Source organism: Ischnura elegans, chromosome 7 (assembly GCF_921293095.1).
Source record: "Ischnura elegans chromosome 7, ioIscEleg1.1, whole genome shotgun sequence".
In the NCBI taxonomy this organism is placed as follows: domain Eukaryota; kingdom Metazoa; phylum Arthropoda; class Insecta; order Odonata; family Coenagrionidae; genus Ischnura; species Ischnura elegans.
Window position 1 is genome coordinate 45,260,658 of NC_060252.1, and position 27,626 is coordinate 45,288,283.

A 27,626-nucleotide genomic window follows, 5' to 3' on the forward strand; every position below is an offset into this window, starting at 1 on the left:
GTGGGAATTCTGTTGGGGGTCCCCCGCCTCCTCCGTTTCCCGGAGGAGACCGACCGGAACGGGGGCTCCCCTTTAAAGTCCCCCGCGCGTTATTGAGCGCCGCTCGTTGGACCGGGCGAGAGTCCCTCCCCCGCCCGTTCCCGCCAAGCCCACCTCTCCCACCGCCGCCCCGCGCCTCTAAAAACCCCTTCCCGGTGCCACAACCCTCCAACAACCCCTCCCACACCCCACCCGTTTCCGATCCGGGGGAGTGTGATGGCATCGGGTGCACGGCCGCCGATCGGGGGAGCTGCCGCATCCGGCGCCCATCGTACGGGTGCGGGAGGGGAAGAGAGCACGCGAGAAAGAGTTCGCGATCGGATCTATGAGGGAGCGAAGGAGTTGCTGCGATCTATTATTGATCCACACAATAATGAGATTTGTGATGCATCAGAAAGTCCGGGATTTCGATGATAATTTGTGTATTTTGACGATTACTATGCTAGAAATAAAATACTAGTTATAGGTAGATTTATTCGAACTAATTAGTCTCTCTCACAGCCCCCACCGATCACCACGGCCTAGAATCTACACAGTATATTACTCTCTTGATTTCCCGATGGACTAAAGATCAATTTGGATTGTGAATTTTAAAATGTAATTCAATGCTTGGGAATGTTATAAATGTGAATATTCACGTTTTAAAAAAACTTCTCACAATTTTGGAAGACATATTGTCTTCAGTCTTTTTGTTTACAGTCGACCCAATGTGAGCTGGATAATTTTCGAAGTCTGAATGTCCTTTTAATGTTCCTTTGTGGTCGCACTCCGAGCGATAATCCGAGCGGAGAGGTCCAAACCGGTAGAGATATTAGTAGGAATTAGTCTCTCTCACAGCCCCCTCCTATCACCACGGAAACTGCACAGTATTTTCCTCCCTTGAATGGGAACTCTAATTACATCACCAACTAATTAAAAGCGTCTTTTTATTGAAAATTATGAGAGAATGGCTGCAGGAAAGAAGATTGTGTTTCGCCATAACTTACCTTTACCTTACATTTACCGAATTATTTACTATCGAATACCGAATTTTAATGACTAAAATTTCAGGTCTGAGTGAACGAACCTATTACCCCCTTATCTATCAAAATGCTTGGTGAATTCTGTTCCATATGACAAACATCATCACGATGCGACCGATTGCACCGATAACAATCCATAGGTGTGGTCCATAGCCGAGATGGACTTAGTGATCCGAGCTTCATGTGGAAATAAGGGATCATTAGGGGTGTTAACCAAATTTTATACACATGATGATGTGATCTACGAAAATTTATAACTTTTCAGTGCTATTCATAGCAAATGAAAAACATAATAATTCAAAATATTGGAATAAAAAAGTGGATCGCATTGCACTCATCATCGCGCCGCGGACATTTTGAAACCGCTTAAAATGCGACCGAATTGGCAACATAAATCAGCCTTCTATGGCCTGGAATTGGGCCTCCTCTATGCAGCCCCTTGGGAGTAATACCTGCTCAACGCAAAGAGCTTTGGGAGCACAAGATGGATAATATCCGCCTTCTGCACAAACGTAGTTGAGTCAGTGGAAGAATGTACCTGATATGCTTGCGCACCAAGGTGGATGATCTCGCTCGTGATATCGGGCCCCGCATCTTGGCATGCGCTCTGTGGCCGTGGTGCATCTCTCGCACCTGCAGCAACTGAGGCGATCGGAGCTGCAGTGATTCCCTGCCTGATCGGCGTAGTCGTCGGCGGCGGAGTGGAAACCTCTTTTGCCCGCGTCGTCACAAGGGTAGGCGCTTGTAACACCACCGTGCGGTCTCGGACTCATAGCTTTTTGTACGATAAGTTAAGAGCGGCAGGTAACATAGAAGAGGAGATTGAAAAGTCAGCTTTAAAAAAGGATACCGATACGCATAAAGCAATTTGAAAGGGTCCAAGGGAAAATGCATCAAAAATATAATAATTATATCACTCTATATAAATGGATAGCAGGTCTATACCTATTTTTCAGACAGTTGAGGTAGATAATCTTTTCATTCCTGCGAATTAATTGAGTAATATCGTATTGGTAAGGCCACATAGGACTGTAATCGATAATACTTACTAATATCATAATCAACATTCTCCCCAAATCCTCATATTAGCTAAAATGTCACTACTATCAGCAGCTAATAGTTTTTCGCGCCGTGAGTCCCGCAAAAGGCACGTGGACTGGAAGAGGCCGAACTCTGCCAGAACAGCCGGTTTGGCATATTATGGCTTCATTTCTATTACCTATTGTAAGATTTCTACCCGACTCATATCATTGGAGAATGAGTAGCAAACTTTCGATATCTAGATCGTTTCTGGGTTTCTGTGATAGACAGCAGTTTTCGCTCGTATTCTCACCAACCATCACAGATTCAAGAAAATCGTCCTCAACTAGACCACTAGACCTAAGAACGCTAGTCGGATGAAACTATTGTCAATCTACCAAGTTCCGACGCGCTGAAACCCCAGAAAAATGAGATATTGAGTGATGACGCGGTATATTAAATAGCTAGCTTTGTTCAACAGAATAATTATTATTGCACTAGGCCATTATCAATAATAAAATAGTTGTTTATGCTTACAGTGTGTATTTTTATATGTTATGTTTTCATTAATTAAGTATGACTATCAATGACAGTTTTTAAATATTGTTGCCGATTCTCGTAGGTTCATGCCTGACCTAACCAGGCAGGTTTAACCTGAGGAAATTTTTCCATTCTATATTTTCAAGCACAACGCACCACCAAAGACAAAACCTATTTTGCAATAGGGCGGAGTAATGAAATTAACCTGACCTGAGCGGAGTTATGAAATTCATTACCAGTCCCTTTCGAACGAAAACTTTGAAAGAGCTAAAAATTTGTACTAGCACAATTGCTGTAATTTACATACCACCTAGAGAAATGATGTATGATTTCTTGTTGTAAATATTATATTCATTCTTGAAAATGCGAAAAGGTTTTGAAGTATTTATTTTTATTTCCTCTCTTAAGTACCCATAGCGATCAATGAATTACTACAACGAATGACCAAGGCGTAGTGAATGTATCTGGAATGACAAGATATGTACAATACAATTTTCATTTTCGTGCCCAGTGGAAATCGTACAAGCTCTGAAAGCGTATACGACTCATCCTTAAGAGCCAGGGCCATGAAAACAAAGGGAGCAAAGTCGTTCTGCACTCTTAATACACCCCCGCTAGCCAAAGAGACCGGAATGAGCAACACCCTACCCACACCAAAGCGACACCACCCGCCATGCATCTCAACAAAAGCTACCGCACAGGTGGGGTGCCGAGGGGTGACAGGGAACAGGTGTGGGGGTCGAGAGAGAAAGAGAGGGGGAAGGATAAAAAAATGTCATTCCGAAATTGCATTCCTAGCTCACCCCACCTCGTTGCGACCCCCGTGGGACGCTGTCACGGGGATAATTAGGCAGGCGGAGGCATTCGGAGGGGGGGAGGGCAAAACAGGGGGAGGAGGGTGACATGACCATTTGTTTGGACAAAATGGCGGCCAGGACGAAAGATAAAAACACGTAAACTTAGAGAATGGAGGGGTGGTGGCGGCGTCAGTAGTGATGCGGGATGATTGAATACCCTGAGGCCAGGATAATTATAAATGGATATTTTTCCAGCTATTTACCCATTGCATGTGAATCAGGTAAACGAGGGTTCCTATCTACTTCGGCAGCGATAAATATAAAACAGAGAGCAGTTTAATAATATTATAGGCGGCTATCAAAAGACAGCTTCTCTATTTTTTTCAAACAAAAAATACTATTGCATTCGACATACGTCAATGTGAAAATACCTCTCGTGCATTTTTCTCCTTTCGCCGCCATATTAAAAGGATTATTTAAAATACGCGTTGCAATAATCGCAAAACTTGCAACAATAAACCGTTGGGTTTTAATGAATTATGGACCTTCGGATATACTAAAAAATTTGCCTAAAGTAGGAAATAACCGCATACATAATTCTGCATTAGTAGGGGTCAGTAAGTTCAACGCGCAAAGTCCCGGTACCACTTTTTTCTAGTTTCTGTCCGATTTGGACACGGCTTGCTCTCCAAATCATCACCTCATCTTGATTCCTTTCAAGATAATACTGATCAAACCACTTCTACTTATCTCCATTTTCTCTTACCAACGTCAACTCTGGCTTCACAACATTTCGTGTTTTATTTCCATCGCAAATGAGTTATATACCTATATCTCGCACTCATCCTTTTTTAGCGCAACAAATAACATGGAATATAACACCTCTCCTCGTAAACAGACTTCATTTCTGTGATCTCGGGAGGTAGAATCTGTTTACATTCATCGGAGTAGTCGGTAATATTTCCAGGCTAACTTAATTGCTGTTCGTGTCAAAACGATGGGAAGGGGTTACCCAATAAATAACTTATTTTTAGATTCAAGCACACACGGTAAAACATGTGTATGTTGCAGCCTATGAGATGCATGAGATCAGGGCATTTATTCTGGTTACTATCAGCTGATAACTCAATGCCGAAGAAACAAGCGATCCTCGCTTCGTCATCTTCATAAGGCTAGCTAATTTCAGCTGTGACCAACCCTTACTGACGAAAAAAAACGGAATAAACGATAAACGACGCCAGAAGAGCCATTTGTAAAAGTCACACATGTATGAAAAACGTTTTAAGTTCCAACTATGAGACAAAATTTAGGTCTATCGTAGGCATACATTTTTGTTCGTTTTTTAAGTTAATGAAAGTGGCCTATATCCATCGAGTTATATCAATTAAATTTGATTTAAGAATATGATTAAATGAGATGCAAGCCAGTGAAGTTATACGATAGCCATATAATTCCAAAAATTAACGCACTCTGTGATGGATTAAAATTTAAATTGAGCTAAGGAGGAAAACGCTGAATGAGTCCAGTAGCTTTGCACAAATATATCGATTCGAAGCCGGAAATTTCATAAAAAATAATGCTACTTTCTGAATCCATGATGTGGAAAACTACGAGAAAGTATTTAAATTAAGCCGAGCCAATATTACAGAGCATGAAGGCTATAATGAAACAGGTACATCGCATGGGCCATCGGTTTACAAGCTTCACATCACGCACAAGAATGACGAATGAAGCCTACGTAAAATACTTCAAATTACCCTTATCTTTAAAGAAGCATAAATAGTGTTGAGTTTCTACTCATTAGGATACGAAATTAATCGGTCACATGAAATTTTGAATAACGACCCCTGGACTTTTTCCAAAAAACGATCTCGATGAACGAGGTATTGATTTTAGCGATGTAGGTTTTTATATGAGCTCTATTTTTGTTTTCTTTTAATTACCTCGTAATTCATGAGCGTATTGTGATTTCATCGGAAATTTTAATCACCCGTTTAAATAACAAAGCTTATTTACATTGAATTATTTTTTTGTTTTATCATTCGTAATTTCTAATACGGGAAGTTTCCACTCTGATTATCCCGTTTGGGGAGAAATTCAGCCATGTACTTCACCAGTCGGCACGGAAGCATGTGATATTGTAAATAATTTTCTAACTCACAAAAAAATAGCATTCCTTCCCATTAGAAGTCGTGACTAAAATATTATAGCTGGATGCGCAACCAACCACGCCTACATAAAGAGTTTATGTCCGGATAGACTGACCAGATTATTATGAGGAAATAGACGTGAATCTCCAAAAACACTGAATACTGAATCTAATTATTTTTCTCTGGTGTTGCAAATCTGCATGCTCATCGAGTTATACCACTCATGAATAACCAGTTAATAATTTTGTCTGGTAATGATAGACCCTCTTAAATGCGACTTTTATAGAATAAAGAAGATATGCACCAAATATCTCCATTAGTAAAACTTGTTAAACAAGATGACTTCACAGCGGGAGTCAAAATAACCAATTTCTCACTCATAATGCAGTTGAGCCAGCAAGCCATTTAAATATATTATGGTAGTGCTAAGCAGTACTGGCGGGGTGCACAGGAAATTGAATACACCTGCAATGGTATGGTATATCCATAAGTAAAGCTTTCTATTCCTTTACTTTATTTCAGGGTCCCGCGCTATCTTGCGAATTTACTGAAATTGGTCGCTATTAAAGTACTCCACGGGAACAATACTCTAGTGGTCGAGAGTATAGAATATTAGAAGAAGTAGGGTTCGCCATTGGCTGGGTTGAATAAGTATCCGCTTTAAGGATAAAAATGGCGAAAAGATTTAGATTTGATTGAAGATTGGTAGGATTAGACTCAGATAATAATTTAGACTCGATAAAACAACTACATTGAGATAGGAAAAAAGTTCATCAACTCACGAGTTTCTCAAAGCTTGCGAGGATGATATCGCTAAGACATTCCATTGTGAACCGCGCAGGTCTTTCCCAGAAGACACCAATGCCTAGCTATAACCACCGCAAATGTACACGAGAAGGGCAGAAACCAGAGATGAGAAATTCTTTCTAAAGGCTAATTCTCTAACTAAACCTCGGTCAAGGCAAATGATTTATCTTGTATGAAATTTCGCATTACTCAATATTCTTGCCCCCATGATACATGAAAAGGGTTCGAGTATTCTAAAAATGCGGGGCAGTAAACGAATACACCACCAGGTACCAACGGCTCCAGGCGGTCAAGGCAAGTGATATTCCGAGTGGATTTTCATGCAAGCCATCCAGGTCTCAAGATATTTGAAAATTGTTCTAATATCGTAAAGAAAACAAACTAAACGCCATATACTCCCAGGTGCCGGTGGCCACTGGTGGTGAAGTCTAAGGATTTATCTTGGTGGCATTTTCGCAGCACATCTAGTCCTTAAAACATTTGAAATAGGTTCTGATATTCATAAAGCCTTAATCACACGATCATTTTTTCCGTCCTTTGATAGATAGCTCCAGCGATAGCTTTTAGGAACCAAGAAGGAGACATGGAGGTCATTGCCCAGAGCAAAATCTGAGAATCCAATCTGAACAACAAAGTGAGTTTATAAAAACGTTTTAAAATGATCGAGTGATTCAGGCTAAAGAAGGGAAACTCAACGCCATATACTCACCGGTGCCGGTGGTACCGGGCGGTCCACCGCCGCCCCCGCCGCCGGCCGCCGCGGCTGCCGCAGCCGCTGCCGCCGCAGCGTACGAGGAGGCGTGCTGGTGTGCGGGGGGCGAAGAGGCGGCCTGCAACACGGCCGCTGCCGCCGCTGCCACTGAGGAGGCGGAGGGGGGCGGGTGTGATGGCGGGGGCGGTGGGGGCGGCGACGACTCCCCGTGGTGCGGCGGAAGGTGGTGCTGGGCGTGGTGCTGGTGGTGCAGGTTCGAGGAGGACGTGGACGAGGAGGCGGAGGAGACGGTCGGGGGCGGTGGGGCGGCCGTGGATGGGGGCGCGGCGGAGGAGGCGTGCGCGGCGGCAGCGGCGGCCGCCACCGCCGCGGCGCGCGAGTTGTACGGCAACGAGGAGAGCGGATGGTCGTGGTGCGGCGCCGAGGGCGGGTGGTGGAACATGTAAGGGTAGCCCGAGGTGGGAACCTCCGCCCCTCGCTGCTGCAAGCACCCGCCGCCCATGCTGCTCAGGCTGGTCGTCATCGAACTGCAGGAGAAATAAATAGAAAACACCAGATAAATCACTTGTTTTTGCACGGGGATTACGTGTGAGAGACCATGAAGAATTCTTCGTTATGACTTTCGCGGGCATTCTTGTGTGTTAGATTAAAAAAAAAAAACTTTTTGAGGTGTGTTGCCAAGTCATTAAAAGCTGCGGGCCACTCAAAAGCTGACGCGACGACACAGCTTAAAAAGTTTTTTTTTTAACTAACAAGACAATTAAAATAATGAAGTAAAACATGCATTGCGTAGGAAATTGGGGTACAACTATTTAACCTTAAACATCTTCCCTTCATCAAGATGGGCATAAAAATGTCGAAAACTCAATACAAATTGAAACGCTAATTGAAACAATGTATGCAATATCAGTTAATTTTCACAGCAGATTTATCACGGTGCGGCTTCTATAACTTTGCAATGCTATCTTAGCAATATTTTATAGGGGTTTATTTTTCTTAGCTTTATCGGCAAACGGTAGCGCATCCCTCCAAGTAGTCAAGTAAGGATAGTGAAACCTCTCGGCAAGCATGCCCAATTACCAGAGTAACCAATGGTCAACGCGAATTTTATCGATGTTTTTGAAAAAACACACATTTACTCATTCATTTTCAGGCCATTAAAATCTTGCACTTCATCTAAAGAGTACGCGTAATGACCATAGACAGTTTGGGCCGTCATTTTCAGCGAAGCACTACAACGTCAGACGATGTTTTTTTTATAATAACGTCTTTATTTTCTTAAATTTCCGTTTGTTAATGTTTCAATCCTTCAAGCATATTTCTCTTCTCTTTTCTCCCCAACAATTCCCCTCTCTTTTTTTTCAACAACACCCTGGCAACAAAGAGAATGAGGGCTCAAGGGGAGCCCTTCAGGCATACAGCACACCGGGGCCGGGAACCTAGTCAGAGACTTACACGCCCGATCACCCGGGGAGGGGGAGGACAGGAAGGAACAAGGAAAGAGGCGCCGCCGCGATAGGAGCCCGACGACGACTCTGGAGTAGGATAGGGAAGGAAGGTACGGGACGGGGAAAAACACCTTAACGCTATAGAAGCGAAAAGGGCCCACCAAATAGCGAAACCGGGCAAAGCCATTACTGTGCCAGTGATTTTAGAGGATTATCCTATGAGGAAGAATAATCCAACGATCAAATCGCTGGATAACACCCTTACAACAGTAAATAACAATCTTTAAATATCAAATGTTAGACCACGCCAAAATTGGGATGCCAGAAAGGTATTATACTCTTTATAGAAATATGCTTAAATGTTTCACCTTTCGAACGCAATATATTATAATTCATCAAAACATGGGCGTACCCAGCGAGGGGCAGAAAGGGGCAGCCCTCCCCCCCGCCCCCTTAAAGAAAAAATTGCAATTTCTTTAAGGAAAATAATATTTTTTCAAGCAAATAATTTTAAAAACTAATAAATAGCTGTAACAGTTTCCTTCAAATGTTGATTTCATTCACCTTTTTCATGCTTAAATCTTACCTACAGCTTGAACAACCATGACTTGCCCCCCCCCCCCCCCCCCTTGTTCTGATCCTGAGTACGCCCTTGCATCAAAATAAAAGCCGTGGTGATGCATCATAATGGCAGCAGCCGATACAATATCCATTCGGCATTGGTAGGTCGGCACATGCCAAACGCAAAACTCTTCTCGACCACTTGATACAGTCCACGCTCCTTTCCCCCCTCACAAAAGGTTTTCCGTTCCAATGCCCCAGTCAGAAAGTCGCCGCCGCGATTAATTACAGCCGTACCATTCCCTTCGACGCTGCGAGGAGTAAACCAATGGTCGCGTGAGTGCGGAGGAGGGAAGAATTTGGAGAGTGAAGAGAGGAAACGAAAGAGAAAGAAAGAGGCGGTCGGATTGGCGGTCGAGAGGTTGGACGCATGCTCCGACGGTGGTCGGCTGAAATGTTTATCTTAGCGCTGTCCGCTGTGAGATGCCGACGGGGACGAAGTCTCGGGTTACATCCCGCGCCGCGAACACTTCACGATAGAGAGAGAGAGGGAGAAGGGGAGAAAAAAAAGAAGACCGACGTCCGACGAACCGCAAGATGGTAAAAGAAAATGTTGGCGGAAAGAGTAACAAAAAAAATACGAAAAAAAAGTACTCGCGCGGCGGGCATGTAAGGTTACGGAAGAGAGGTGGAGGAGGGGGGGTCACGTAGGATGGCAAGGAGGGTGGGTTGGTTGTCCGTTGGGAATGAAGGCGAGCGACGTAAATAGGCTGACGTGGTCGGGGCGTGCGCATACTTGGTCGCCAATGAGGCATCGCGGGATTGAGTCCCCGATCTTAACGAGCCGACGGCCCGTAGCGCGTCGGCGGACGTGTTAACAGAATCGATACTCGAGTGAATGCGAAGGGCTCTGTGAATTTCCCCGAGCCTATGCGACGTTCACCATGATGAATTAATGATGATAAACGGGGCAGGATATTTTCTCACGAAAGACTTATTCTTTGCGAGCGCCAGTCCCAAATGCGGTCCGCTGACCCCAGAGGGGCCGAAAAGAAATGTTCTAGGAGTGAGCCACAGAATTGTATGCTGAATATACTAAACTCTGGATGAAAAAGAATGAAACGACATGCATAAGTAATAAATAAAATGCCTATATCGTACAAATATATATAAAGTATAAATATAAAAAGGTAGAATTGAATTTTTATTTATTTATTTATAGTGATTCGATTGAACTGAATATCGTAAACTGGTAGAGGTCATTAGGATACACAGACAGCATACCGCCAATCGCTGGTCCTTATATACACGTAATTTTGGCGAATAGGTATCGCTCTACAATTTATAATAAAGAATCAAAGAAAAATATGACTTTTTCAATAATTTTGAGGATAAATATTACTAATTACAAAAATAATCAGAGGCATTGAAACCGACCGGTCAAGGTTAGCATCTAATATTAAAAAATATTGTTTACTCCCTTTCGGAACGCAGTATCAGGGCAGGGAACGTATCCAAATAATGGCCAAGTGCTCATCTCAGGAAGTGCTCCTAAGTAGGTACACAAGTTATTATTAAGTAACATAAACCTTTTGTAAATAATACCTGTAATGCCTGTTCTTAGACGCACATATAATCCTAATACGGTAAAACCTGAATAATATCGTTGGAAAGAACCAAGAAGCAGGTACGGAACAACACTTTCCCTAACTAAACATAACTAGACTCTTCACGTCGAAAAGAGAACTCTTCCGATAGATTACGAAATGTCTTTGCTTTCGTTCATGAAACAGGGAAAACAAGCAGACAGGCTAAATACGCAACCTTAATGAAATAATAAGTAAATACCTACTACGAATGAAAGTTGTACGGTGCAATAAGATCTGCTACGGAAGTACGGAAGAGGAAATAGCTACTTTACCGTTTCAACGGAGGTCAGTTTGGGAACCGCAACAGAAATGGAGGATACGACTTGGCTTATTATTATTTTGCTTGAGCCAAAGAAAACAAGCATATTTTATTGTGATTTGAAGACACCTTCATGGACACACTACATTTCCAGTCCCGTCAGCAAAGATAATATAAAATAAATAGAAGGACAAAAATATAAGAATAGAAGTGAGTTCGTTCCGCGTTCCGCTATAGGGCCATAAAAATTATCTTAAATCAAAGCACTCTCAACACGTAACCTAAAATTTCCTAGTACTGACGTTCACGATTTGATTTGAGCATACCCGGCTTTGGCTTCGCGACGTGGATTAGCTGTCGTTATCGGCGGGGCACAGGTCTATTTTCTCGGCTTGTATTTCAGTGATCTCCGTCATACGGCTATAGGAACAGACTGAGGGGTATTGCGTAGATGTAGATGAAGAGAATCACCCTGGAAGGCGAGCGTCAGGAGGCATTCCCACGCAAGAGGCCGGAGACTTCAACGGGCGAATGAAAAAAATAATAAGGACAAGGCTGGGATGTGAAGACGTCGAAGACGCCAGGGGATAGGCGGAGGAGGGATCGCGAGGGGAAGGGGTGGGAGGGCAGCCCCTGCCATTCACCGTGGGCGGTTGACTGCGTGAAATGTCGATCTGGATCTCGACGCGACTCCGCGGTGGTCCCCGTCCGAAGACGTCTTGCGTTACAGGTGTGTCCCCCCGGCCCGCCCGCCCCCCAATCGCTGTCCGAAGGAACCCAGAGACACTCTCGCCTGTCTTCAGACGGGATTCCTCGGCGAATGATGTGGGGTTGGACCGGTGGAGGGCGGCAACACGGCCCTCTTTTTTATTCACTGCTTTTATTTTCTCCTCCGGTGTGCGGAGGACCAGGCGGCGTTGGAGTTCTACGGGCCCATCGTAAAAGGGGAGGTCCCGGGCCCAATTTTGTAGGAGCAATGGGGGTTATCGGTGGGGGGGGGATACTTGAAGGGCGCTGTGCGGAAACTGATTAAGATGCTGTCGACAGCAAATGAGCTGTAACGTAATACCTTGCGTATAGTAGGCATATCAGAATATTTTTGGTGGATAATCATCACATTCACGTCGACATAAAAGACAATTACAAGTTCAAAAGTTACGAAAAATATCTTAAAAATAATTCATCCGGACCGACCATTGCTTTCTAAATAGTGACATCTGTAGCAGATGAGGGCAACGGTATCTGAAACTATGGAAGATTTTTTTCATTAATTTGTTTAAAATAGGTTGGGAAATTATCAAATTTTTTTTGGCCTGAATCGATGATCTCGCGCTCTCGCCAACTTTTGATGCTGCTGAGTTGCTTGAGATGAATGAACTTAAGAATGAGCTGCGGATAGGCCAACGGTGGACTTTTTCGAAGTAACCATGAGAGTGTAATTTTCACCGAGGAAAAAATCGCTCGCTTCTACTGGATTCGAACCGGGATCCCTCAAACGCGCGCCGAGGGGTTTAACTAGAGCTTTGAACCAAATTAAGAGTATATAGCGATATTTTGTAGAACTGTGTGACAGGAAACATAATCACAGACAAAATTTTGCAAGGTACACAGGTTTCCATAGACCGACCCAGGTTTAGACAAACTACGTCGATACCATGATAGTGACATAGGTAATTAGTCGAAACCTTCGTCTGTCGGTAAATAAAATTCTGAGGACCATATTAAATTTTTTCTCTTATTATTTTACCTTCAACTTTAACCTTCCATCATATCAAGCTGTCTTGTGCATCCCGTGTCAAAAAGTTCACATATCGTGTTCACCCTCAGATTCGCTCTAAAACTAATTGTTATAGTCTTGCAAGGCTTCCAGAATAATAATAGTGAAATAGAGGCTCGTTACCGGCTACTGGCGGGATGACGCAGTGGACAAAAAGCGTGTTAGAGTATGGCCGACCACCACCTGCTGATATCAGTCCTCCTCCCATTGCGACCCTTGCTTGCCTAGCGCTCCGCCCACCACCCGAGCTGATGTTCGCCCCAGCCACCTTTTCTAACACCCGATCTGTCCCCGTCTAACTCGATACTATTGCTGCTTACCTACAAGGCCGCCCATGGAAATTCCTTAACGCCATCGTCTGTCAACTTACACCACTATCGACCCTATTTTCCTTTCAAACGTCAATCTTTCCCACAACAATTGAACGGACAAAGCGTCCTCGACGCAACTGAAAATTAAATAATTTCCAGACACAGACTTCCGATTTTATCAACTACTAAGGTTTCTGCGATCCTAAGAAAAATTCTGAGTCGCAGCATTAGAAAAGTTCGAAGATTTTCCTTTCATTCTTTGGCATTCTTCATTATTTTGAGGATGTGACTCTCGATCAAATTAGGAGACGTTATTTCGTTAATTATTGCCATTGACGGTGATCTTTCATTTAATCTTAGATCTACATGAAAGCTTGGAGGATAATCTCGACAATTAAACAAGCTAAGAGTTAGGTTGTGATTTCTTAACATAGTCTGTCGTAAATAATAGCTCTTTAAGGAAACCAATATCATAATTGGGATTATAAAATATTCAGAAACGATGTAAGGCATTTAAATAAGTTGTCCAACTCAAATCTGGTCTGATAATACTTTCAGACATCTCTGATCATAGGATGAAAATATCCAAAAATGAAACCCAACTGCTGTTACTTTAAACCTGATAAAATGAACAAATAATCTATCCAGTAGAATCGAAGGAATATATACCTCAACATAAATATCTCCATAAAGGTAATTGCATAAAAATTTAGTCCCTACTACTTTTACTGGCGCTTATGAAAAGTAAGAAAAATTACGAAGGTCATGATGAAATGAACGTATGATTCTAGCAAGTAGAATCGAAGAAATTAATACCTCAACAATAATATCGCCATGAAGGTCACTACATGAAAATTTTGTTTGTGCTACTTTTACTGACGATTATGAAAGATAAAGAAGGTTACGAAGGGACATAATGAACGAATACCTAGTAGAATAGAAGGAATACATAAATACCTCAACATAAATATCTCCATGATTTCACTACATAACAATTTAGCTATTACTACTTTTACTGCTGCTAATGAAAGGTTACGAAGGAAAGTAATGAAAAAATAATAATTCTAGCTAACATAATCGAAGGAATAAATACGTAGTATAAACATTGCCATAAAGATCACTAAATAAAAATTACAACTACTTTTCCTGATAGTAATGGAAGGTAAGAAAGGTTCCTAAGGCATGAAGAGCCTGAATCCACGCTCTATCGGCCTTCGTGGCCTACTCGTTTGACTGTCACTCGGAAGGAGCGGGACACGAGAGAGAAGAAGAAGAGGGAACGGACATGTGCCTCTCCGTCATCCATGGCGCACACATGCTTTTCGCTGGGAGGTAGTAATTAAAAGAGCATTCGTCTTCGGCGTCCGCCCGTCGCTCATCCTCCTTGCCCCGGGGAAACATAAACAGCGGTCGAATCGATCAATGGATCGCAGCTATCGCGATATTCGATCTGTGGTTAGAAGGAAAGAGAGAGAGACGGGCCGTGACGTGATGCTGGTGATGATGCTCGGACATGGTCGAGGGGTGGGGCAATTAAAAGGAACGATGGGCACACATGAGAAGGGTACAAGGTGGAGTGGGTTGCGGATCGAATGGGGGAGACCATTTAGTCGGTCGAAAGAGAATATGTGCGGAGAGGAAGACACGCGAAATAGCAAAAGATGAAGTGAATACGTTATGTTATTTCATATGCACCTCAAAAAGAGTATTTCAATTCCAACGTCTTGAGGAACACAGAGCAACCATGTGTGTGAGGAATATTTTTTTCCATATTGAAAAAAATACGCGCAATTTTCCACCTTTGTGTTATAATCGTGGGAAATTGCGAGTATATTTTTTTCAAAATGGATAAATTCCACTCCACATCGCTTGGATCTCCGTTTTTTTCCGATCTTCAACATTCCTGATGATAGAGAAGAAGGGAAGAGCGAAATATTGTTCCGCCTTTGAAGCAAAGGCAACTAGTTTTTGGGAAAAAAATCACTCTTTTCATTGAAGCACGCGTCACAGATATGTTTATATTAGTCATAGACGGCGATAATCAATGCGATACCTTGAAGTTTTTGAAATACTCTTAAATCCATTAGAAAGGCACCTACATCCTGCGTGAAGAAATAGCAAATACGGGTAGCTCCGATCCATATCCCACCCCCGCAAATGCCCACCTGTGGTTCAATCGGAGGGTGAAAAATAAAATAACAACCCTCGTATTCGTGATCGGATGTAATGCAAAACCGAAATATTCTCAATCCAAATTCAGAATGAGACTATTGCATCCAGTATCTCACGTACCATCGTAAGAAATAAAAGCCATAATTGCCACAATCCTGGGGGAAGTCTTTGCACCCTCCCAACAGAAATTTTCGCAGTTAGAGTTAGAGGGCTCAGGGAGAGGAACTACCTGAATAAGTGACACTTATATGCCCGCGGCTCAATAAGCGCTAGAATGAAAAAACTTAGGAAAACCACCACACCGTAGAAAAACGCCATGACAAAGTGATTCACGTCCAATGCTTTTGGTCACCAATATAAATTGAACAAAAATTGAGTACCTGAGAATGATGTTACATGAAAAGGTTATTTAAAAAGTATATTAATTTTTAGGGTAACTAGTATTCCCAATTTTATCAAAGCAAATTCCAGTTTACATCTTATCCATCGGCAGAGAAGGCAAGTTAGATTAATGTCCACTTTTCTAAGCTACTTACTCCCACGATCGGCGCGAATAAAAAGCGAATGCAGCAGGAATTATGAAGCATTCTTAACACGCCACTTATAATTTCATTCGGGAGGAGATCAGCATTAATCTCTATACACAAAATATAATTGCATTCATACAGGTGGGAATGGCTCTCTTTTTAATCAAGTTTGTAAGTTGACCAAACTCTTTTCTAATACCGGAAAAAATCTTGAAAATAGAAATTTAATCTCATTCTTAGTTAATACCCGCCAGCACCACACAGATCTTCAACGCACTATGACTTTTTTTGTCCCTTCAGGGTTGAATAATGTGAGCTGATTTTGTCCCTTGGCTACTATCTCCGCGGTACAAACGAATATCCAATTTAGCGAGAAGAAACTTAGAAATCGTAAATTAAGTAAGATTTTTTGCGTGAAAAACATGATTATCATTTTATTTTTATTTTTTGCATAAAAACCATTAAATATGCAATTATTATATTGACCAGTAAATTTTTTCTCGCTTATCACGAAAATGTAAGGTCTATAAAGGAAGATAAAAAGTGTATACGCCACTTCAAACGCACTCTCAATAGGAAAAAAGGAAAAAAAAATTTCTAGAAACAAAAAAATCAATTTGCCATTGTTGCGGTTAAAAATAACCAATCAAAGCTAATTATTTGAAATTTTAACGTAAAATTAAAATAAATCATCCCAGCGGTGATAGTCTCACCAAAACCATATGATAACTTCACGTAACCGCATCAAAAGTTTTTACTGAAAAATTACCATCGAATTAATTGTATACAACTCCTACTCTAAATAATGCTTGCAATTTAATCATACGAAATCCTACTGTAAAAAATTGTCCACTCTCTTTCTAAAAATAGGAATGCATAAATGAAAAAAATACGTTCCTCTGGCAAGGAAAAGAGTCAGAAAAACATTTTTTTAATTTCCATATTTTCAATAAAGCTTGCAGGTGGATTTTGTCGCTCAGCACCCAAGCAGGGCTCACATCCCCGCGCTAATGACAGAAGTGCCATGTGACCCGGGCATCATTCCACGATCGCAATCCTAAAACCGGCATTTGGGTGACGGTTTCTTTGGGCTCCGATTTCGATACCTTTTATTCGTGAACTGTCTTCAAAAAGAGCCATAGAAAAAAAAGGATAAGCGAACAGAATGTCTTCCAACTAATCGCCATTGGAGATGTTTTGTGTCGAGGGGAGAAATCGTATAAAAAAAATAATATCCTTTCGACCGAATGTTTTTGTCTCACCCGTCTCCGCTCACCCAAAACCCCGGGCCTGAAAAGCCGACGTCGGAAACTTAGGGAATCTCCTCGGAATACTGGAGGAGAAGACAGAAAAGGTCGGGTCGGTCTTGCTTTAATCGTCTTCGGGGATATCTTGGTCTTTTTTCTCCCCACTCCGCAACATCGCAAGGGCGAGGTCGGACCGGCGTCATAAGCTTACGAGTCGCGGACATCTCCGGGGCAGAGCTGGGAAGATGAGAAGCAGAGATAAAAAAATATATATACTGAGGGAGAGGGCGGGGGTTGTCTTTCCAAAGGACTTGGGTTTGGGACGCGGAGGTTAGAGCATTACGTTCTGTCACGGGCTGACGGATGAGGGGAGGGCGAAGGGGAGGGTGACCAAGGGAGAGTGAGGCGAAGTAAAGAAGAAAGAAGAGAATTTGAGACGGCAAGCATGATAGTAAAGGCTACGGAAAAAGAGAAGGCGGCTACGCTGTGTGATTGGTGAGTGCTCGCAAAAGGCTCGCTCATCAATTATACCTTACCGCTTGTGATAGACTTTGAAAATAAAAAGGCTCATATTTTTCCGTTTTTCGATTCACTTCCTACTTCATCGATAGCCTTAACACATTGGCAGATGGGTTCATGACGTCACGAACTCATGCCAAGCGGGTGGATACTTCCCCACTACACCTCGGTCTTACCAATTGGCCTAGTGTGATTGGTTTTAGTTTAAGATTTTTTTTACCTCCCTATATGAAATGTTCCCCTTGAACAAGTTTATGAACCAGAAATCTAATGACGTCACCAAATAATGAAAAGAGTGCAGCAGCTTTGGCGTTTTTTATTATAAATAAATGAGAGGAAGGCAGAAAGATAAATATTCTTTTTCCTAATCACTCATCTTCCCCTTTCCATCTACCGAATGCTTTTGATGAATTGCGACTTCGGGTCTGAGTAAACGACCCCATTAGCAACAGAGAGAGAAATAATTTTGTAAACTAATCCCTACGAATAAATTAAATAACCGAATGATAAGTAATTCATTGAATGTGAGAGATGCAGGATACAAATTTACTAAACTATTTAATAGGTAAATACAATATGAAATAATATCCTATTTAATTGGCGGTCAGTTCCAATCGGCCACGCTAACGCCGATGAAAATCACATAAAATGCCATCATATGAAACTTAAATAAATAGGGGAGCTAAGCAGAAATATGGTCTATACTACGAGCCAATGAGCAGATCACTATGCCACATTGGAACCACAATTCGCATAAAACTTCTATGAATTCGTCATATGAAAATCTCCAAAAATTAGTGGCTCAACATATCAAGTGGCTCACGTGAAATACAGGAGAGACGTCTCGGAGGGCTTTTGTGAGAAATATGAACACTATGAAAGAATATTTTGGGAAGTAATAATGACAGAGGAATTAACGAAGACATAATGAGAATCTATAATAATGAAATATATGAGTATAAAGTAAAGAATAGCTAGTTGAAACCAAATAGTTTTCTTTTAAATAATGGGCAAGATGGAGATGAGACTGAGTCGAAGAGTTGGGATTAAGGTATAGAGGAGGTTGAATTCTAGATTGGGGAAACGACGACGGTGGAATTGAGCGAAGAGAAAATTTAGAATTGTGTCTGAAATCGTTATTTGCGAGGTAAAATACGCACTGAAATTAATAACAGAATAAAAGTTAAGAGGAAATATGGTCGTTGACGTGACAGAAAAATTCTGTCCACGCTGACACCTTGGCCAGTGCATTTTTTTAAATTTAGTAAACTTTATGAGTACCTACAACTATACAGATCTTACGATCAGACCCGTAGTATAAACGAGGATATAAGGCAGGACAGTACCCAATTAATAATTCCCTATCGCACTTCACGCCTCATTGCACCATTACACCTCATCGCACCACACTACATAGTCGCCCCTTCCTCAAGGATCTTCCACCCCAACCTTATCTCCGACCTTTCGCGCTCTTCCTCATTCCACAAGATCCCCCACTTCCTCTTCGTTTTCGGAAGTCGCGAGAAGAGAGAAGGGGGTGTTACGGCACAAATGACTCGGCCTAAACTGCAAGGGAACGGGGTCGAGGGTTGAAGGGTCAGGACCCCAGATTGTGGCCGGATTTAGGGCGGAAGAGATACCGCGAAACCCCCTCGCCTCGGAGGGAGAAGAGGAATTGGTTTGGTGGGCGAGTGAGGGGGTGGATTGCGGGAGGGCTGGACGGCGTCTCCCTGGACCGCTCTGACCGAGGATTACCTCGGAGTGACAGGACCAAATCCTCATCCTCCACCGCCGGACCTTCCCTCCTTCCCTGCCGAAATAAAACGTCTCCGCCGACCCAACCTGCCGCTCTCAAAATCCTCCCTTCCCAACGACCTACGGAGAAAACCCTCCGAAGTGTCCCGACGAACATCCCTCACCGGTCGCTCTCCGCCGTCTCCAATTTGCCCTCACTGACGCGTTTGTCTTCCCCCATCACTCTCCGTTTCCATCGTCTAAACAAAGCCTTTATCGCAACTGGTGCTCCCCGACGTGCCGTGCGCGAATACGTCTAGTGTTTTTTTTCCTCATTTATGCCGGAAAAAAGGGTAGGGAATAGTGACTGCGCTGCTACCATCATTTTCGATGCTTGGTCCCCGAGTTGCAACTTGGCGACGGCCGATTACTGAGTTCTGTCCACCCTAAATAGTTTTTTTTTGAATGAGTAATTATAGAACTCACCCCTGGAAAATTTACTCAAATCCAGCTGTAAAATAGATGGTTGCCAAGCCAACCGCTTCCGGATACCTATCCGCTTTTGGAGGGTGGAGAAACATGCATCCACATCTAGCCATAAATAATTTCAAAAGATTCGCTTCATTTAAAAGGACCAAAGGCCATTAATAAATTTACGAAAATACTAATTTAGATTAGACCCGACCATTCATTTCCATCCCTCACAGTCCAGGCGTAATAATGTCTGTCATTTTTCAAATCGATCGTCAATTGTTAGACATTTTGGCAACAAGTGTTTTCACGGCTATTCCACCCCGAAAAATACGAATTTTCAGATCGCAAATCCGAATTTTGGTTAAACAAGACCCAAAAACAAGATGGCGAGGATTTACGTATATCTGGATCATTCGAAGACCGTGGCTAATATGGGAAATTTTTTAACTATTTTCATTAGAAATGATCCCTCTAACAGCAAAAACCCATTGGCTCAATAGACTGGGCCCAATACGGACCAAATTTAAAATGGCCTCTATCGAAAAATACAAACATGTAGTGCTACGCTAGAGTTTGTCAAATCGAAATACGCGTTTTTGGGTTCGAGAACCGTACTATAACAGTTGACAGATATGATAGAGGATGCGTCACAAATTTGAGTTAATTTAATATATAAAAATACTATAAATTCATGACGTTGGCTGGTAATAATGAAACTTCTATTTTAACCTGCTTACAATTAATGATTCCTTTCCTTACCTGTAGGTGTCAGCCATGGTACCGATGGGCTGGGCGATCGACGGGTACATGGAGTTGAATCCGGAGTTGATGGGCAGCCGTCCGGCCGCCGCGGCTGCGGCAGCGGCGGCGGCGGCTGCTGCGGCGGCGGCCGATGAGGACGATGAGGAAGAAGGCGAGGCGGCCGCCACGCCGCCCCCGCCCGCCCCTCCGCCGCCTCCGCCCCCACTGCCCCCCACGTGCTCCACGGCCCTCCGCTGGTTGCGAAGCTTCTCCTCCCTCCGCCACTTGGCACGACGGTTGCTGAACCAAACCTGCGACACACAAAGAAGCACGAATTCAATTGAGATTCATCCACACCAAAAAGATAAGCAAGAGAGACGATACGCGTATAATCCTTATGACAAGTTCAAAATATAACCTTCAAGCTACAATAAAATCGACAGACATCCACAAAACATATTCTTTCCGCGCTATGATTATTAATAATTATTCCTGGACAAATGTTACATTTTAAAATCCTCGGAAGATAATAATTTGTTCAAAAAATGTATTAAATCGTAATGAAACAGCAGATTTTAAGATACCCTTATACATCAGGTATCATTTTGAATACCTATTGTTAAATCAGTGCAAGCAAACTCAATTCTTAGAAACAAAAACGGACCATAATGCACTTGCCTAATAAATCAAGACATTTCATCGATATGACCACAAACTTTTAAGTATACAAACGATATAGAGACAATGTGTCGTCGTTATACATTCTTCACCAAATTGACAAAATACTCATCGACAATAACTCGGGATGGTGGCCTGTAAATTACTTAAAAAAAGGTGTAGACGAATTCTGTATCTGTGTTCTGTATTCTGTACCAACGTGATCATGACACCGGTATTTAACACTGCGGAAAAGGTAGTTTTTTCCTCACGAAATCAATTTAATAGAGAATCCAGTCATAAACATTAATCAACATAAAGAATCTTCCTCCACCAATCTACGGCTGATCCATACTTAAAGATACTTTACGACTGATAATGTATGATTTTATTCTAAAGTGTTCGTAAGTAGCCCATCTAACGATGTAGTTCCATATTTCTATTCCGATAAGCCACAAATTTACTCTGAGCCTAAATTCCATTTTCCATTTCTAAACGTTATTATTAAGTCCTCTAACGCGACCTATCTAACGATGTAATTCCATAGATACAATCTAATAATCTAACAAATACAGCACAGAATTCCTTTTTCAAGGCCTAAATTTTAAGCAAAATATGGTTCTTAGTTATTCGTAAAACTATTTGTTTGAAATTATCCTATAAACCGTCTTTTCCCTCCTGAGTTATCAAATTTCCTGAATAAAACTTACAAAAATAAAAAATTAATGAAACTATCAAAAACATCTCCGGCCTTCTAGACAGGACCTAGCCTCCGTCAGTATCGCCCAAGTCCCACAAACGGATTCCGGCGACTCGGCGGGGTTCTCCCGCCGTCGGAATAAAACAGTGCCGTCGGCTCTTCCCATGTTTGGACTCCGCCGACGTCTTCCTCCGAAGGCTTTTCGGGTAAGCATCGGCGGCGGCGACTGTATACGAGTAGGCTGCCATCCCGCATCATCCCGAGTCGGCTCAAAGAGATGCCGACGTCGCGTCACGTCAAAGACGGAAGCCCGGGAACCTCTTCCACGCTAAGAAGCGGTCACTCTTCGCGCCGGCCGCCGCTTTTCAATTGCGCACCGACCACCGTCCACGAAACACGCAGGCACTAGCCTCTTGCACCTCCACGCGGCTGTCTAAAATACACGCCGCCTACTACATATACGCACCAACCTGACGGGGTGTATAATAGAGACTGCTAGAGTCGGTGGAAATAACGGGAGGAAAGTCACAATTATGAATAATTTATCTAGTCTCGACTAATCCCATTATACATTAGCCAGAGGATGTAGAGTGGTCGAATAAGTGTTAAAAGTTATAATTGAAAATAATTACTAGCGAAAAAAACTGTTTTTACGTCCAATAGTATACGGCTTAACTAGGTATAAGTTGCATTTCACAAAAAGTTAACTTGGTTTTCCTTAACAGATTTATTTTTTGATACAAGATGTTACCTAAGGTACCTAAGGATCGCCATCCCATCTGTCAAAATACGTCGTACCTAGAAAATAAATCTGTGTAAGACAACCAAGTTGCTGTTTCACTTTTGACCTGATATTTTTCAATATATATGGTAGGAATTAATAAAAACATGTAAGTAACTTTTTAGGCCTAATAAATAGGAAATAAGTAACAGAGAGAGAATATTCCTTCATAAAAATACCATTTCCACGGCTGAAAAAATCATCGGACTACGAACTCGCAAACTGGTCGCTCAAGCACCGGTGTCGGTGTAACTTATTGTCAGCCGGAAGTCGTGAACGACTATATAGAGTGAACATATGGACAACGAGAGAAAACATCAGCCTAAGATACTTCCAAACGCCTGTCGATACAAAGCGACATTTGACGACGGTGATGGGGAAGTAGAGAGAATAGCCCGTTAGAATCCACCAGAACACAATGACAGACTACACCATTGAAACTTTGATGCACATAAATACCTTCTCTCCGTGGGAAACCCGAGTAAACTGCATAATTCTTATTAAGAAAACCCTAAAATGTTTTAAACTAAGGTGTACATATGATAAACTACATCTTGAGAGTAATTCTGGTACCTCAAAGCATGACAGAAGGGATCGTTACGGCCCCAAGAAAATGCCATATGATATTCCCGCAGAAAATTGACTATAAACGGATAATATTACGCCTTATTCGGAAATATACCGCACAGAGAGCTGCCAAAAAAGTCTGAAGGATAAACGTTCACCTGCGCGAGTAGAAAACCTTGCATTCGTCGAAACAGAATCGTCCAGATATTGATGGGAGGAATGTTTCGAAAATGCGAGTCCTTACTGCCAGGGCGACATCCTAATGGGGAAACTGCGGCAAGGGAGCCGACTGAGGAGCAAAAGGAAGACGTTTAAGAGGTAGGGAGAAGAGTGTAAGAGAAGACCTAAGCCACCACTCATATTTTTAATAACTCCATAATTAATACATCCCATAAAAATAAAACTAAACCCACACGCCCCTCTACCGCTCATGCATCATCCCGAATATTTAAAAAATGAGCGTTTAAACTCGCGTACTCCTTTTCAAAAAAATTAAATAAATACGTATAGAGGCCTGACTTCCTTTCTCCTCTTTTTCCAAACCTCCCCTCACCACTCACCAACCTTTTTAGAAAATATATAATAAAAAAAAACATAAGCTGAAAGTACGAGTGCGCCACCCTTTCCCATCTTGTTCCTATCACTCGTCAGTCGGGATGTTACACGTAACGACGTCATTTTTTCGCCGTAATTAAACGTGACTTCGCGTTAATTTGGAGGAAAATGAATAAAGATTCTCCTCCTCCCATCATCAAGTGTACACGAAATAAAAGGCGAGCAGATGGCGCTCCACTCCTTGGAGAGAGAGCAGCGCGGATGCGAAAATGAAAAGAGGAGGATGCATGCTTCTCTTTCCCCACCACCTGGCGGCATCCCTGCGAACTAAAAAACACGACGAACCTTTCCCTCCCACCATTTATGAAGCGAAAAAAATACATAAATACTCCGGGAAAAACCCGACCTCATCCCTTTCTCTCCAGCTAGAGCATATTTTTTTCGCTCATTTTGAAGCGTCTTGCGATAAAAAAATAAATAAAATCGTCATCGCATCCTCCCCTCTTTATTTCTTTCTTTCATGACTCCGCCTTCTATCATCGCGCCCGACGCGACGGGGTAAGGGGTGGAGGCGGGTGAGGGGGTCGCGAAATAAAACGTATTCAAAAACACCGGCTCGTATACGTACCTGCCTACTACTACAGCGTCAAGTGCGCGCTTTGAGATCTTCAGAGAACGAAGCGAAAAGGATGTGGGAAAAATGTGGTGGAAGCCGGAGGGAAGGAGGAGGAGTTAGTATAGGCACACGATGAGGAGTCTGTGTGGAGTAGGGGAGAGAGGAAAAGGTGGCGAAAAAAATGAAATATAGCCTCTTTCCTCTCCAGCGCCGCATCGTCACCAACACCCTCCACCGCACCCAAACCACCCTCACCCGAAGCGATGCGATTATGAGGGAGAAAAAAGTGAGCGTCGAAAAGAGGGCGCCACACCCTAATGACGCCCTATCCTCTCGCCCCTTTATTTATTTTTCCCTTTTTTCCTCCCGACCTCCCCACCAACACATCGTCATCTGCCATGTGCTCTTTGCCGCGAGTTGACGTCGGACTTGGACCGGAAGAAGAGAAGGAAGGAATATGCGATAAGGGTGGGGTAAGATACGAAAATGAGGTGACCGAAAGGAAGGAGGTGGAGACACAAAGAGGAGCACCCCAAAACCCCCACTCGTCCCCCACTCGGCAAAGGAGTTTTTCAACGGCAAGAGGCGGAGGTTTTGGGGAGAGGGACTTCACAGGAACTCCAAGAGACGCGATGAGGAGAGGACGCGGAAAAGAAACGTGACCGCAAGGCTCTTAATTCATCCCATTTTTTTCTTAAATTATTCCCCGCAAAAGTGAAGACTCCCGAGTGGCGGTTAGCAGGGGAAGAGCTCGACGAGTTCTTCACCTCTACAATTTCTCGAGTGGGATGATGGCGCGAAAGAACGCTCGCATAAACACATCCGAGGACGAGACGCAGACGAGTGGCAGGTAGTGAGAGAGGAGAGGAAAAGATACGTCAAATACATCAGCAACTAAGATTCAGTGAGAGTATTGAGAACACAACATATTACAAAATATTATCACCCAGTGATTCAACCCGAAGGTTGGTTTGAATAGATTTGGGTAGCGCTCACCCCGAAGGAAGCGTGGGTCAAATACTTATATCAGTAACTAAGATTGAGCCAGAACATCGGGAACTCAAAATATCGCAAAATATTATCACTCAGTGATTGTATCCGAAGGTTCGTTTGGATGGGTGGGGGTAGAACTTATCCTGGACTAGCCACAGGTGTGCGAATAGCACATGTTAGCGGTAGGGGGAAATGCCTTTCCCTGCTTCACCTCGAACATCGTTGATTTTGTGTATGGGTTACCTATGGCTTCGCCTAGGATTTGAACCCGGGACCCTTCTATCACCAGCTAAGCGACAAAAATTCGCAAATGGCTAGCTAAGCGACAAAAATGTATACTTTACCACACATAAATGTGCCAAAAAATTCTATTCTCATCGGGAGACCGAATTGTACCTTCAATTCTTAGCACTAGTTGTGAGATAATTATTTTTGGGAATTGTTTAGAGATCGATATATCCATCCGTTAACTGCTGTCATGTTAGTGCTGGATGTGATCTATGTGAAATATTGCATAAAATACAACCGATACACTGAATTGCAAGAAATATGGGAATGAGGCCAAGAAAAACGAAAGGAAAAAGAGTAGAATACTTCGGCTCTCGGCTACTCCTGGGCGTCGCACATTGGCCTTAATTAGTTATTTGTTGCTCATAAAAATAACAGCGACTCCTTTCCTCAATGAGCTGTTTTCTCTTAGCAAGTTACTGAGTCGAAACTCTAATGTCGTCACCAACTCAAGATAAGTGAATGCCAACTTCATTTTCTTTTCATGTTTTATAATTATATTAGAATGGCTGAATGAGGAAAAATGGTTCGTGGCAGCTCACATAACGTAGAAAAAAACAAAAATCCCAGCTAATATAGGAAGAAATTGGATTTTGTATTATTCCAAAATTTATGTCTATTTTCCGAGGCATTAATACACCTCTATGCTTAAAGAAAAATCATCTTTTGAAACAGTATACTACTAGATATTTTTAATCCTATGCCTCGCCAAAATACTAAATGTGAATTCAAAATTATGAGAATATAAAGACAGACTTCAAAACCAACTGCTCAACGCCAAAACACCCTCACAAATTCTGAGATGAGCATAAAAAAACAGTATAAAAACCGCGCGACGCTCGTCACGATCACTTAATAGATAAACGAAACCTTAATGGAGAGGTCTGAAATGCGACCGAAAGGAGTGGGACCAAGTTTACCCGTAATCGAAACAGTACGCTTCCATTAAAAGCCGAGGGATAGAGGGTGGTGAGGCACCCGAGTGTATCACTTACCAATATGGTCCCGACAAGGAGAGCCGTTCTCCGCCCGACAAGCATCCAAAGATGCAGCGGCGGAGATATGAACCCAGGATAAGAGGTGGAATGGGTAAAGCGGGAGTAGGAAGGGGGTAAGATGTGGGCGGGGTCTGGAATTAAAAAAGAACGCCATGAACCACTCCCTCGATACGGTGGGCTCTATCTCTCCATCATCGGGGCAACGCACACTCTTCGGGTTTGTTGTCGTGAGGGGAAGGAGGCGAGGAGGGAAGGGGAGAGCTCAGCTTTTGGTTTTTTTTTTAACCCGCTAGGGGTATGGGGTATGAAGAGAGAGGAGGTACGTAAAAGAGAAACCGAGGGAGATAGGAGGTGGATTTTTGTGACTGGATGAGAGGTTTTAAGGGAAACTGGTGGGAAGGAGGTGGGGTTATGTGGAGGCTTGCACACGCAGCCGTTCATCACCGCCATTTATCTAATTGGAAGACGAAGCGAGACGGGCGTTTGGCGCGCGCGCTAGGGGGGGGAGGATATGAGGGGGGAAGGAGCGAGCCTCCTCGTTGGTGGGGGAGCGGGAGGATGGAAACATGCGTGGAAGGTGTATGGAAGAAGGTATGGAGGCGGAACGCTCTACCACAACAGGATGGTGCAATATTGTTTCCACTACGCACGCTCTACAGCGGATAATAAAATAAATGTTACGGATAATTTTCCACACATATTTTTTCTCACAATCGTTTTCAGTAAGCATTGCATGATTATCAGAATTCAAAAGGAATGTAAGATATAAAGTTTTGCGGACAATGGCCACTTATTTTTCGTAGATCGTTAGATTTCCAGGAGATAAAACCTGAAAACCCTTCTTGCACTGTACACTGTACATTGGTTACAAGTCGGGTACCAACAACATGCATTCAATGATACGGTTGCCATTGATTAAGATGATCTATGGACCAAGCTTGAGAGTTTTCAGTTTTACGGCCTAA

General features: G+C 42.8%; 1 protein-coding gene across 2 annotated transcripts in view; it reads right to left on the reverse strand.

Annotated features, from left to right (window-relative positions):
• LOC124162367 (paired box protein Pax-6) overlaps nucleotides 1-27,626 on the reverse strand; it is a 188,002-nt gene that overhangs the window by 7,980 nt on the left and 152,396 nt on the right. The window contains exons 6-8 of one of the 2 annotated variants that reach the window (XM_046538880.1): nucleotides 20,525-20,817; nucleotides 7,085-7,614; nucleotides 1,600-1,836 (exon numbers count right to left, since the gene is read on the reverse strand). In XM_046538880.1, coding sequence (XP_046394836.1) covers nucleotides 1,600-1,836; nucleotides 7,085-7,614; nucleotides 20,525-20,817 — 1,060 coding nt within the window. The remainder of the gene's footprint in view (nucleotides 1-1,599; nucleotides 1,837-7,084; nucleotides 7,615-20,524; nucleotides 20,818-27,626) is intronic. The other variant, XM_046538881.1, reaches the window with a different exon arrangement.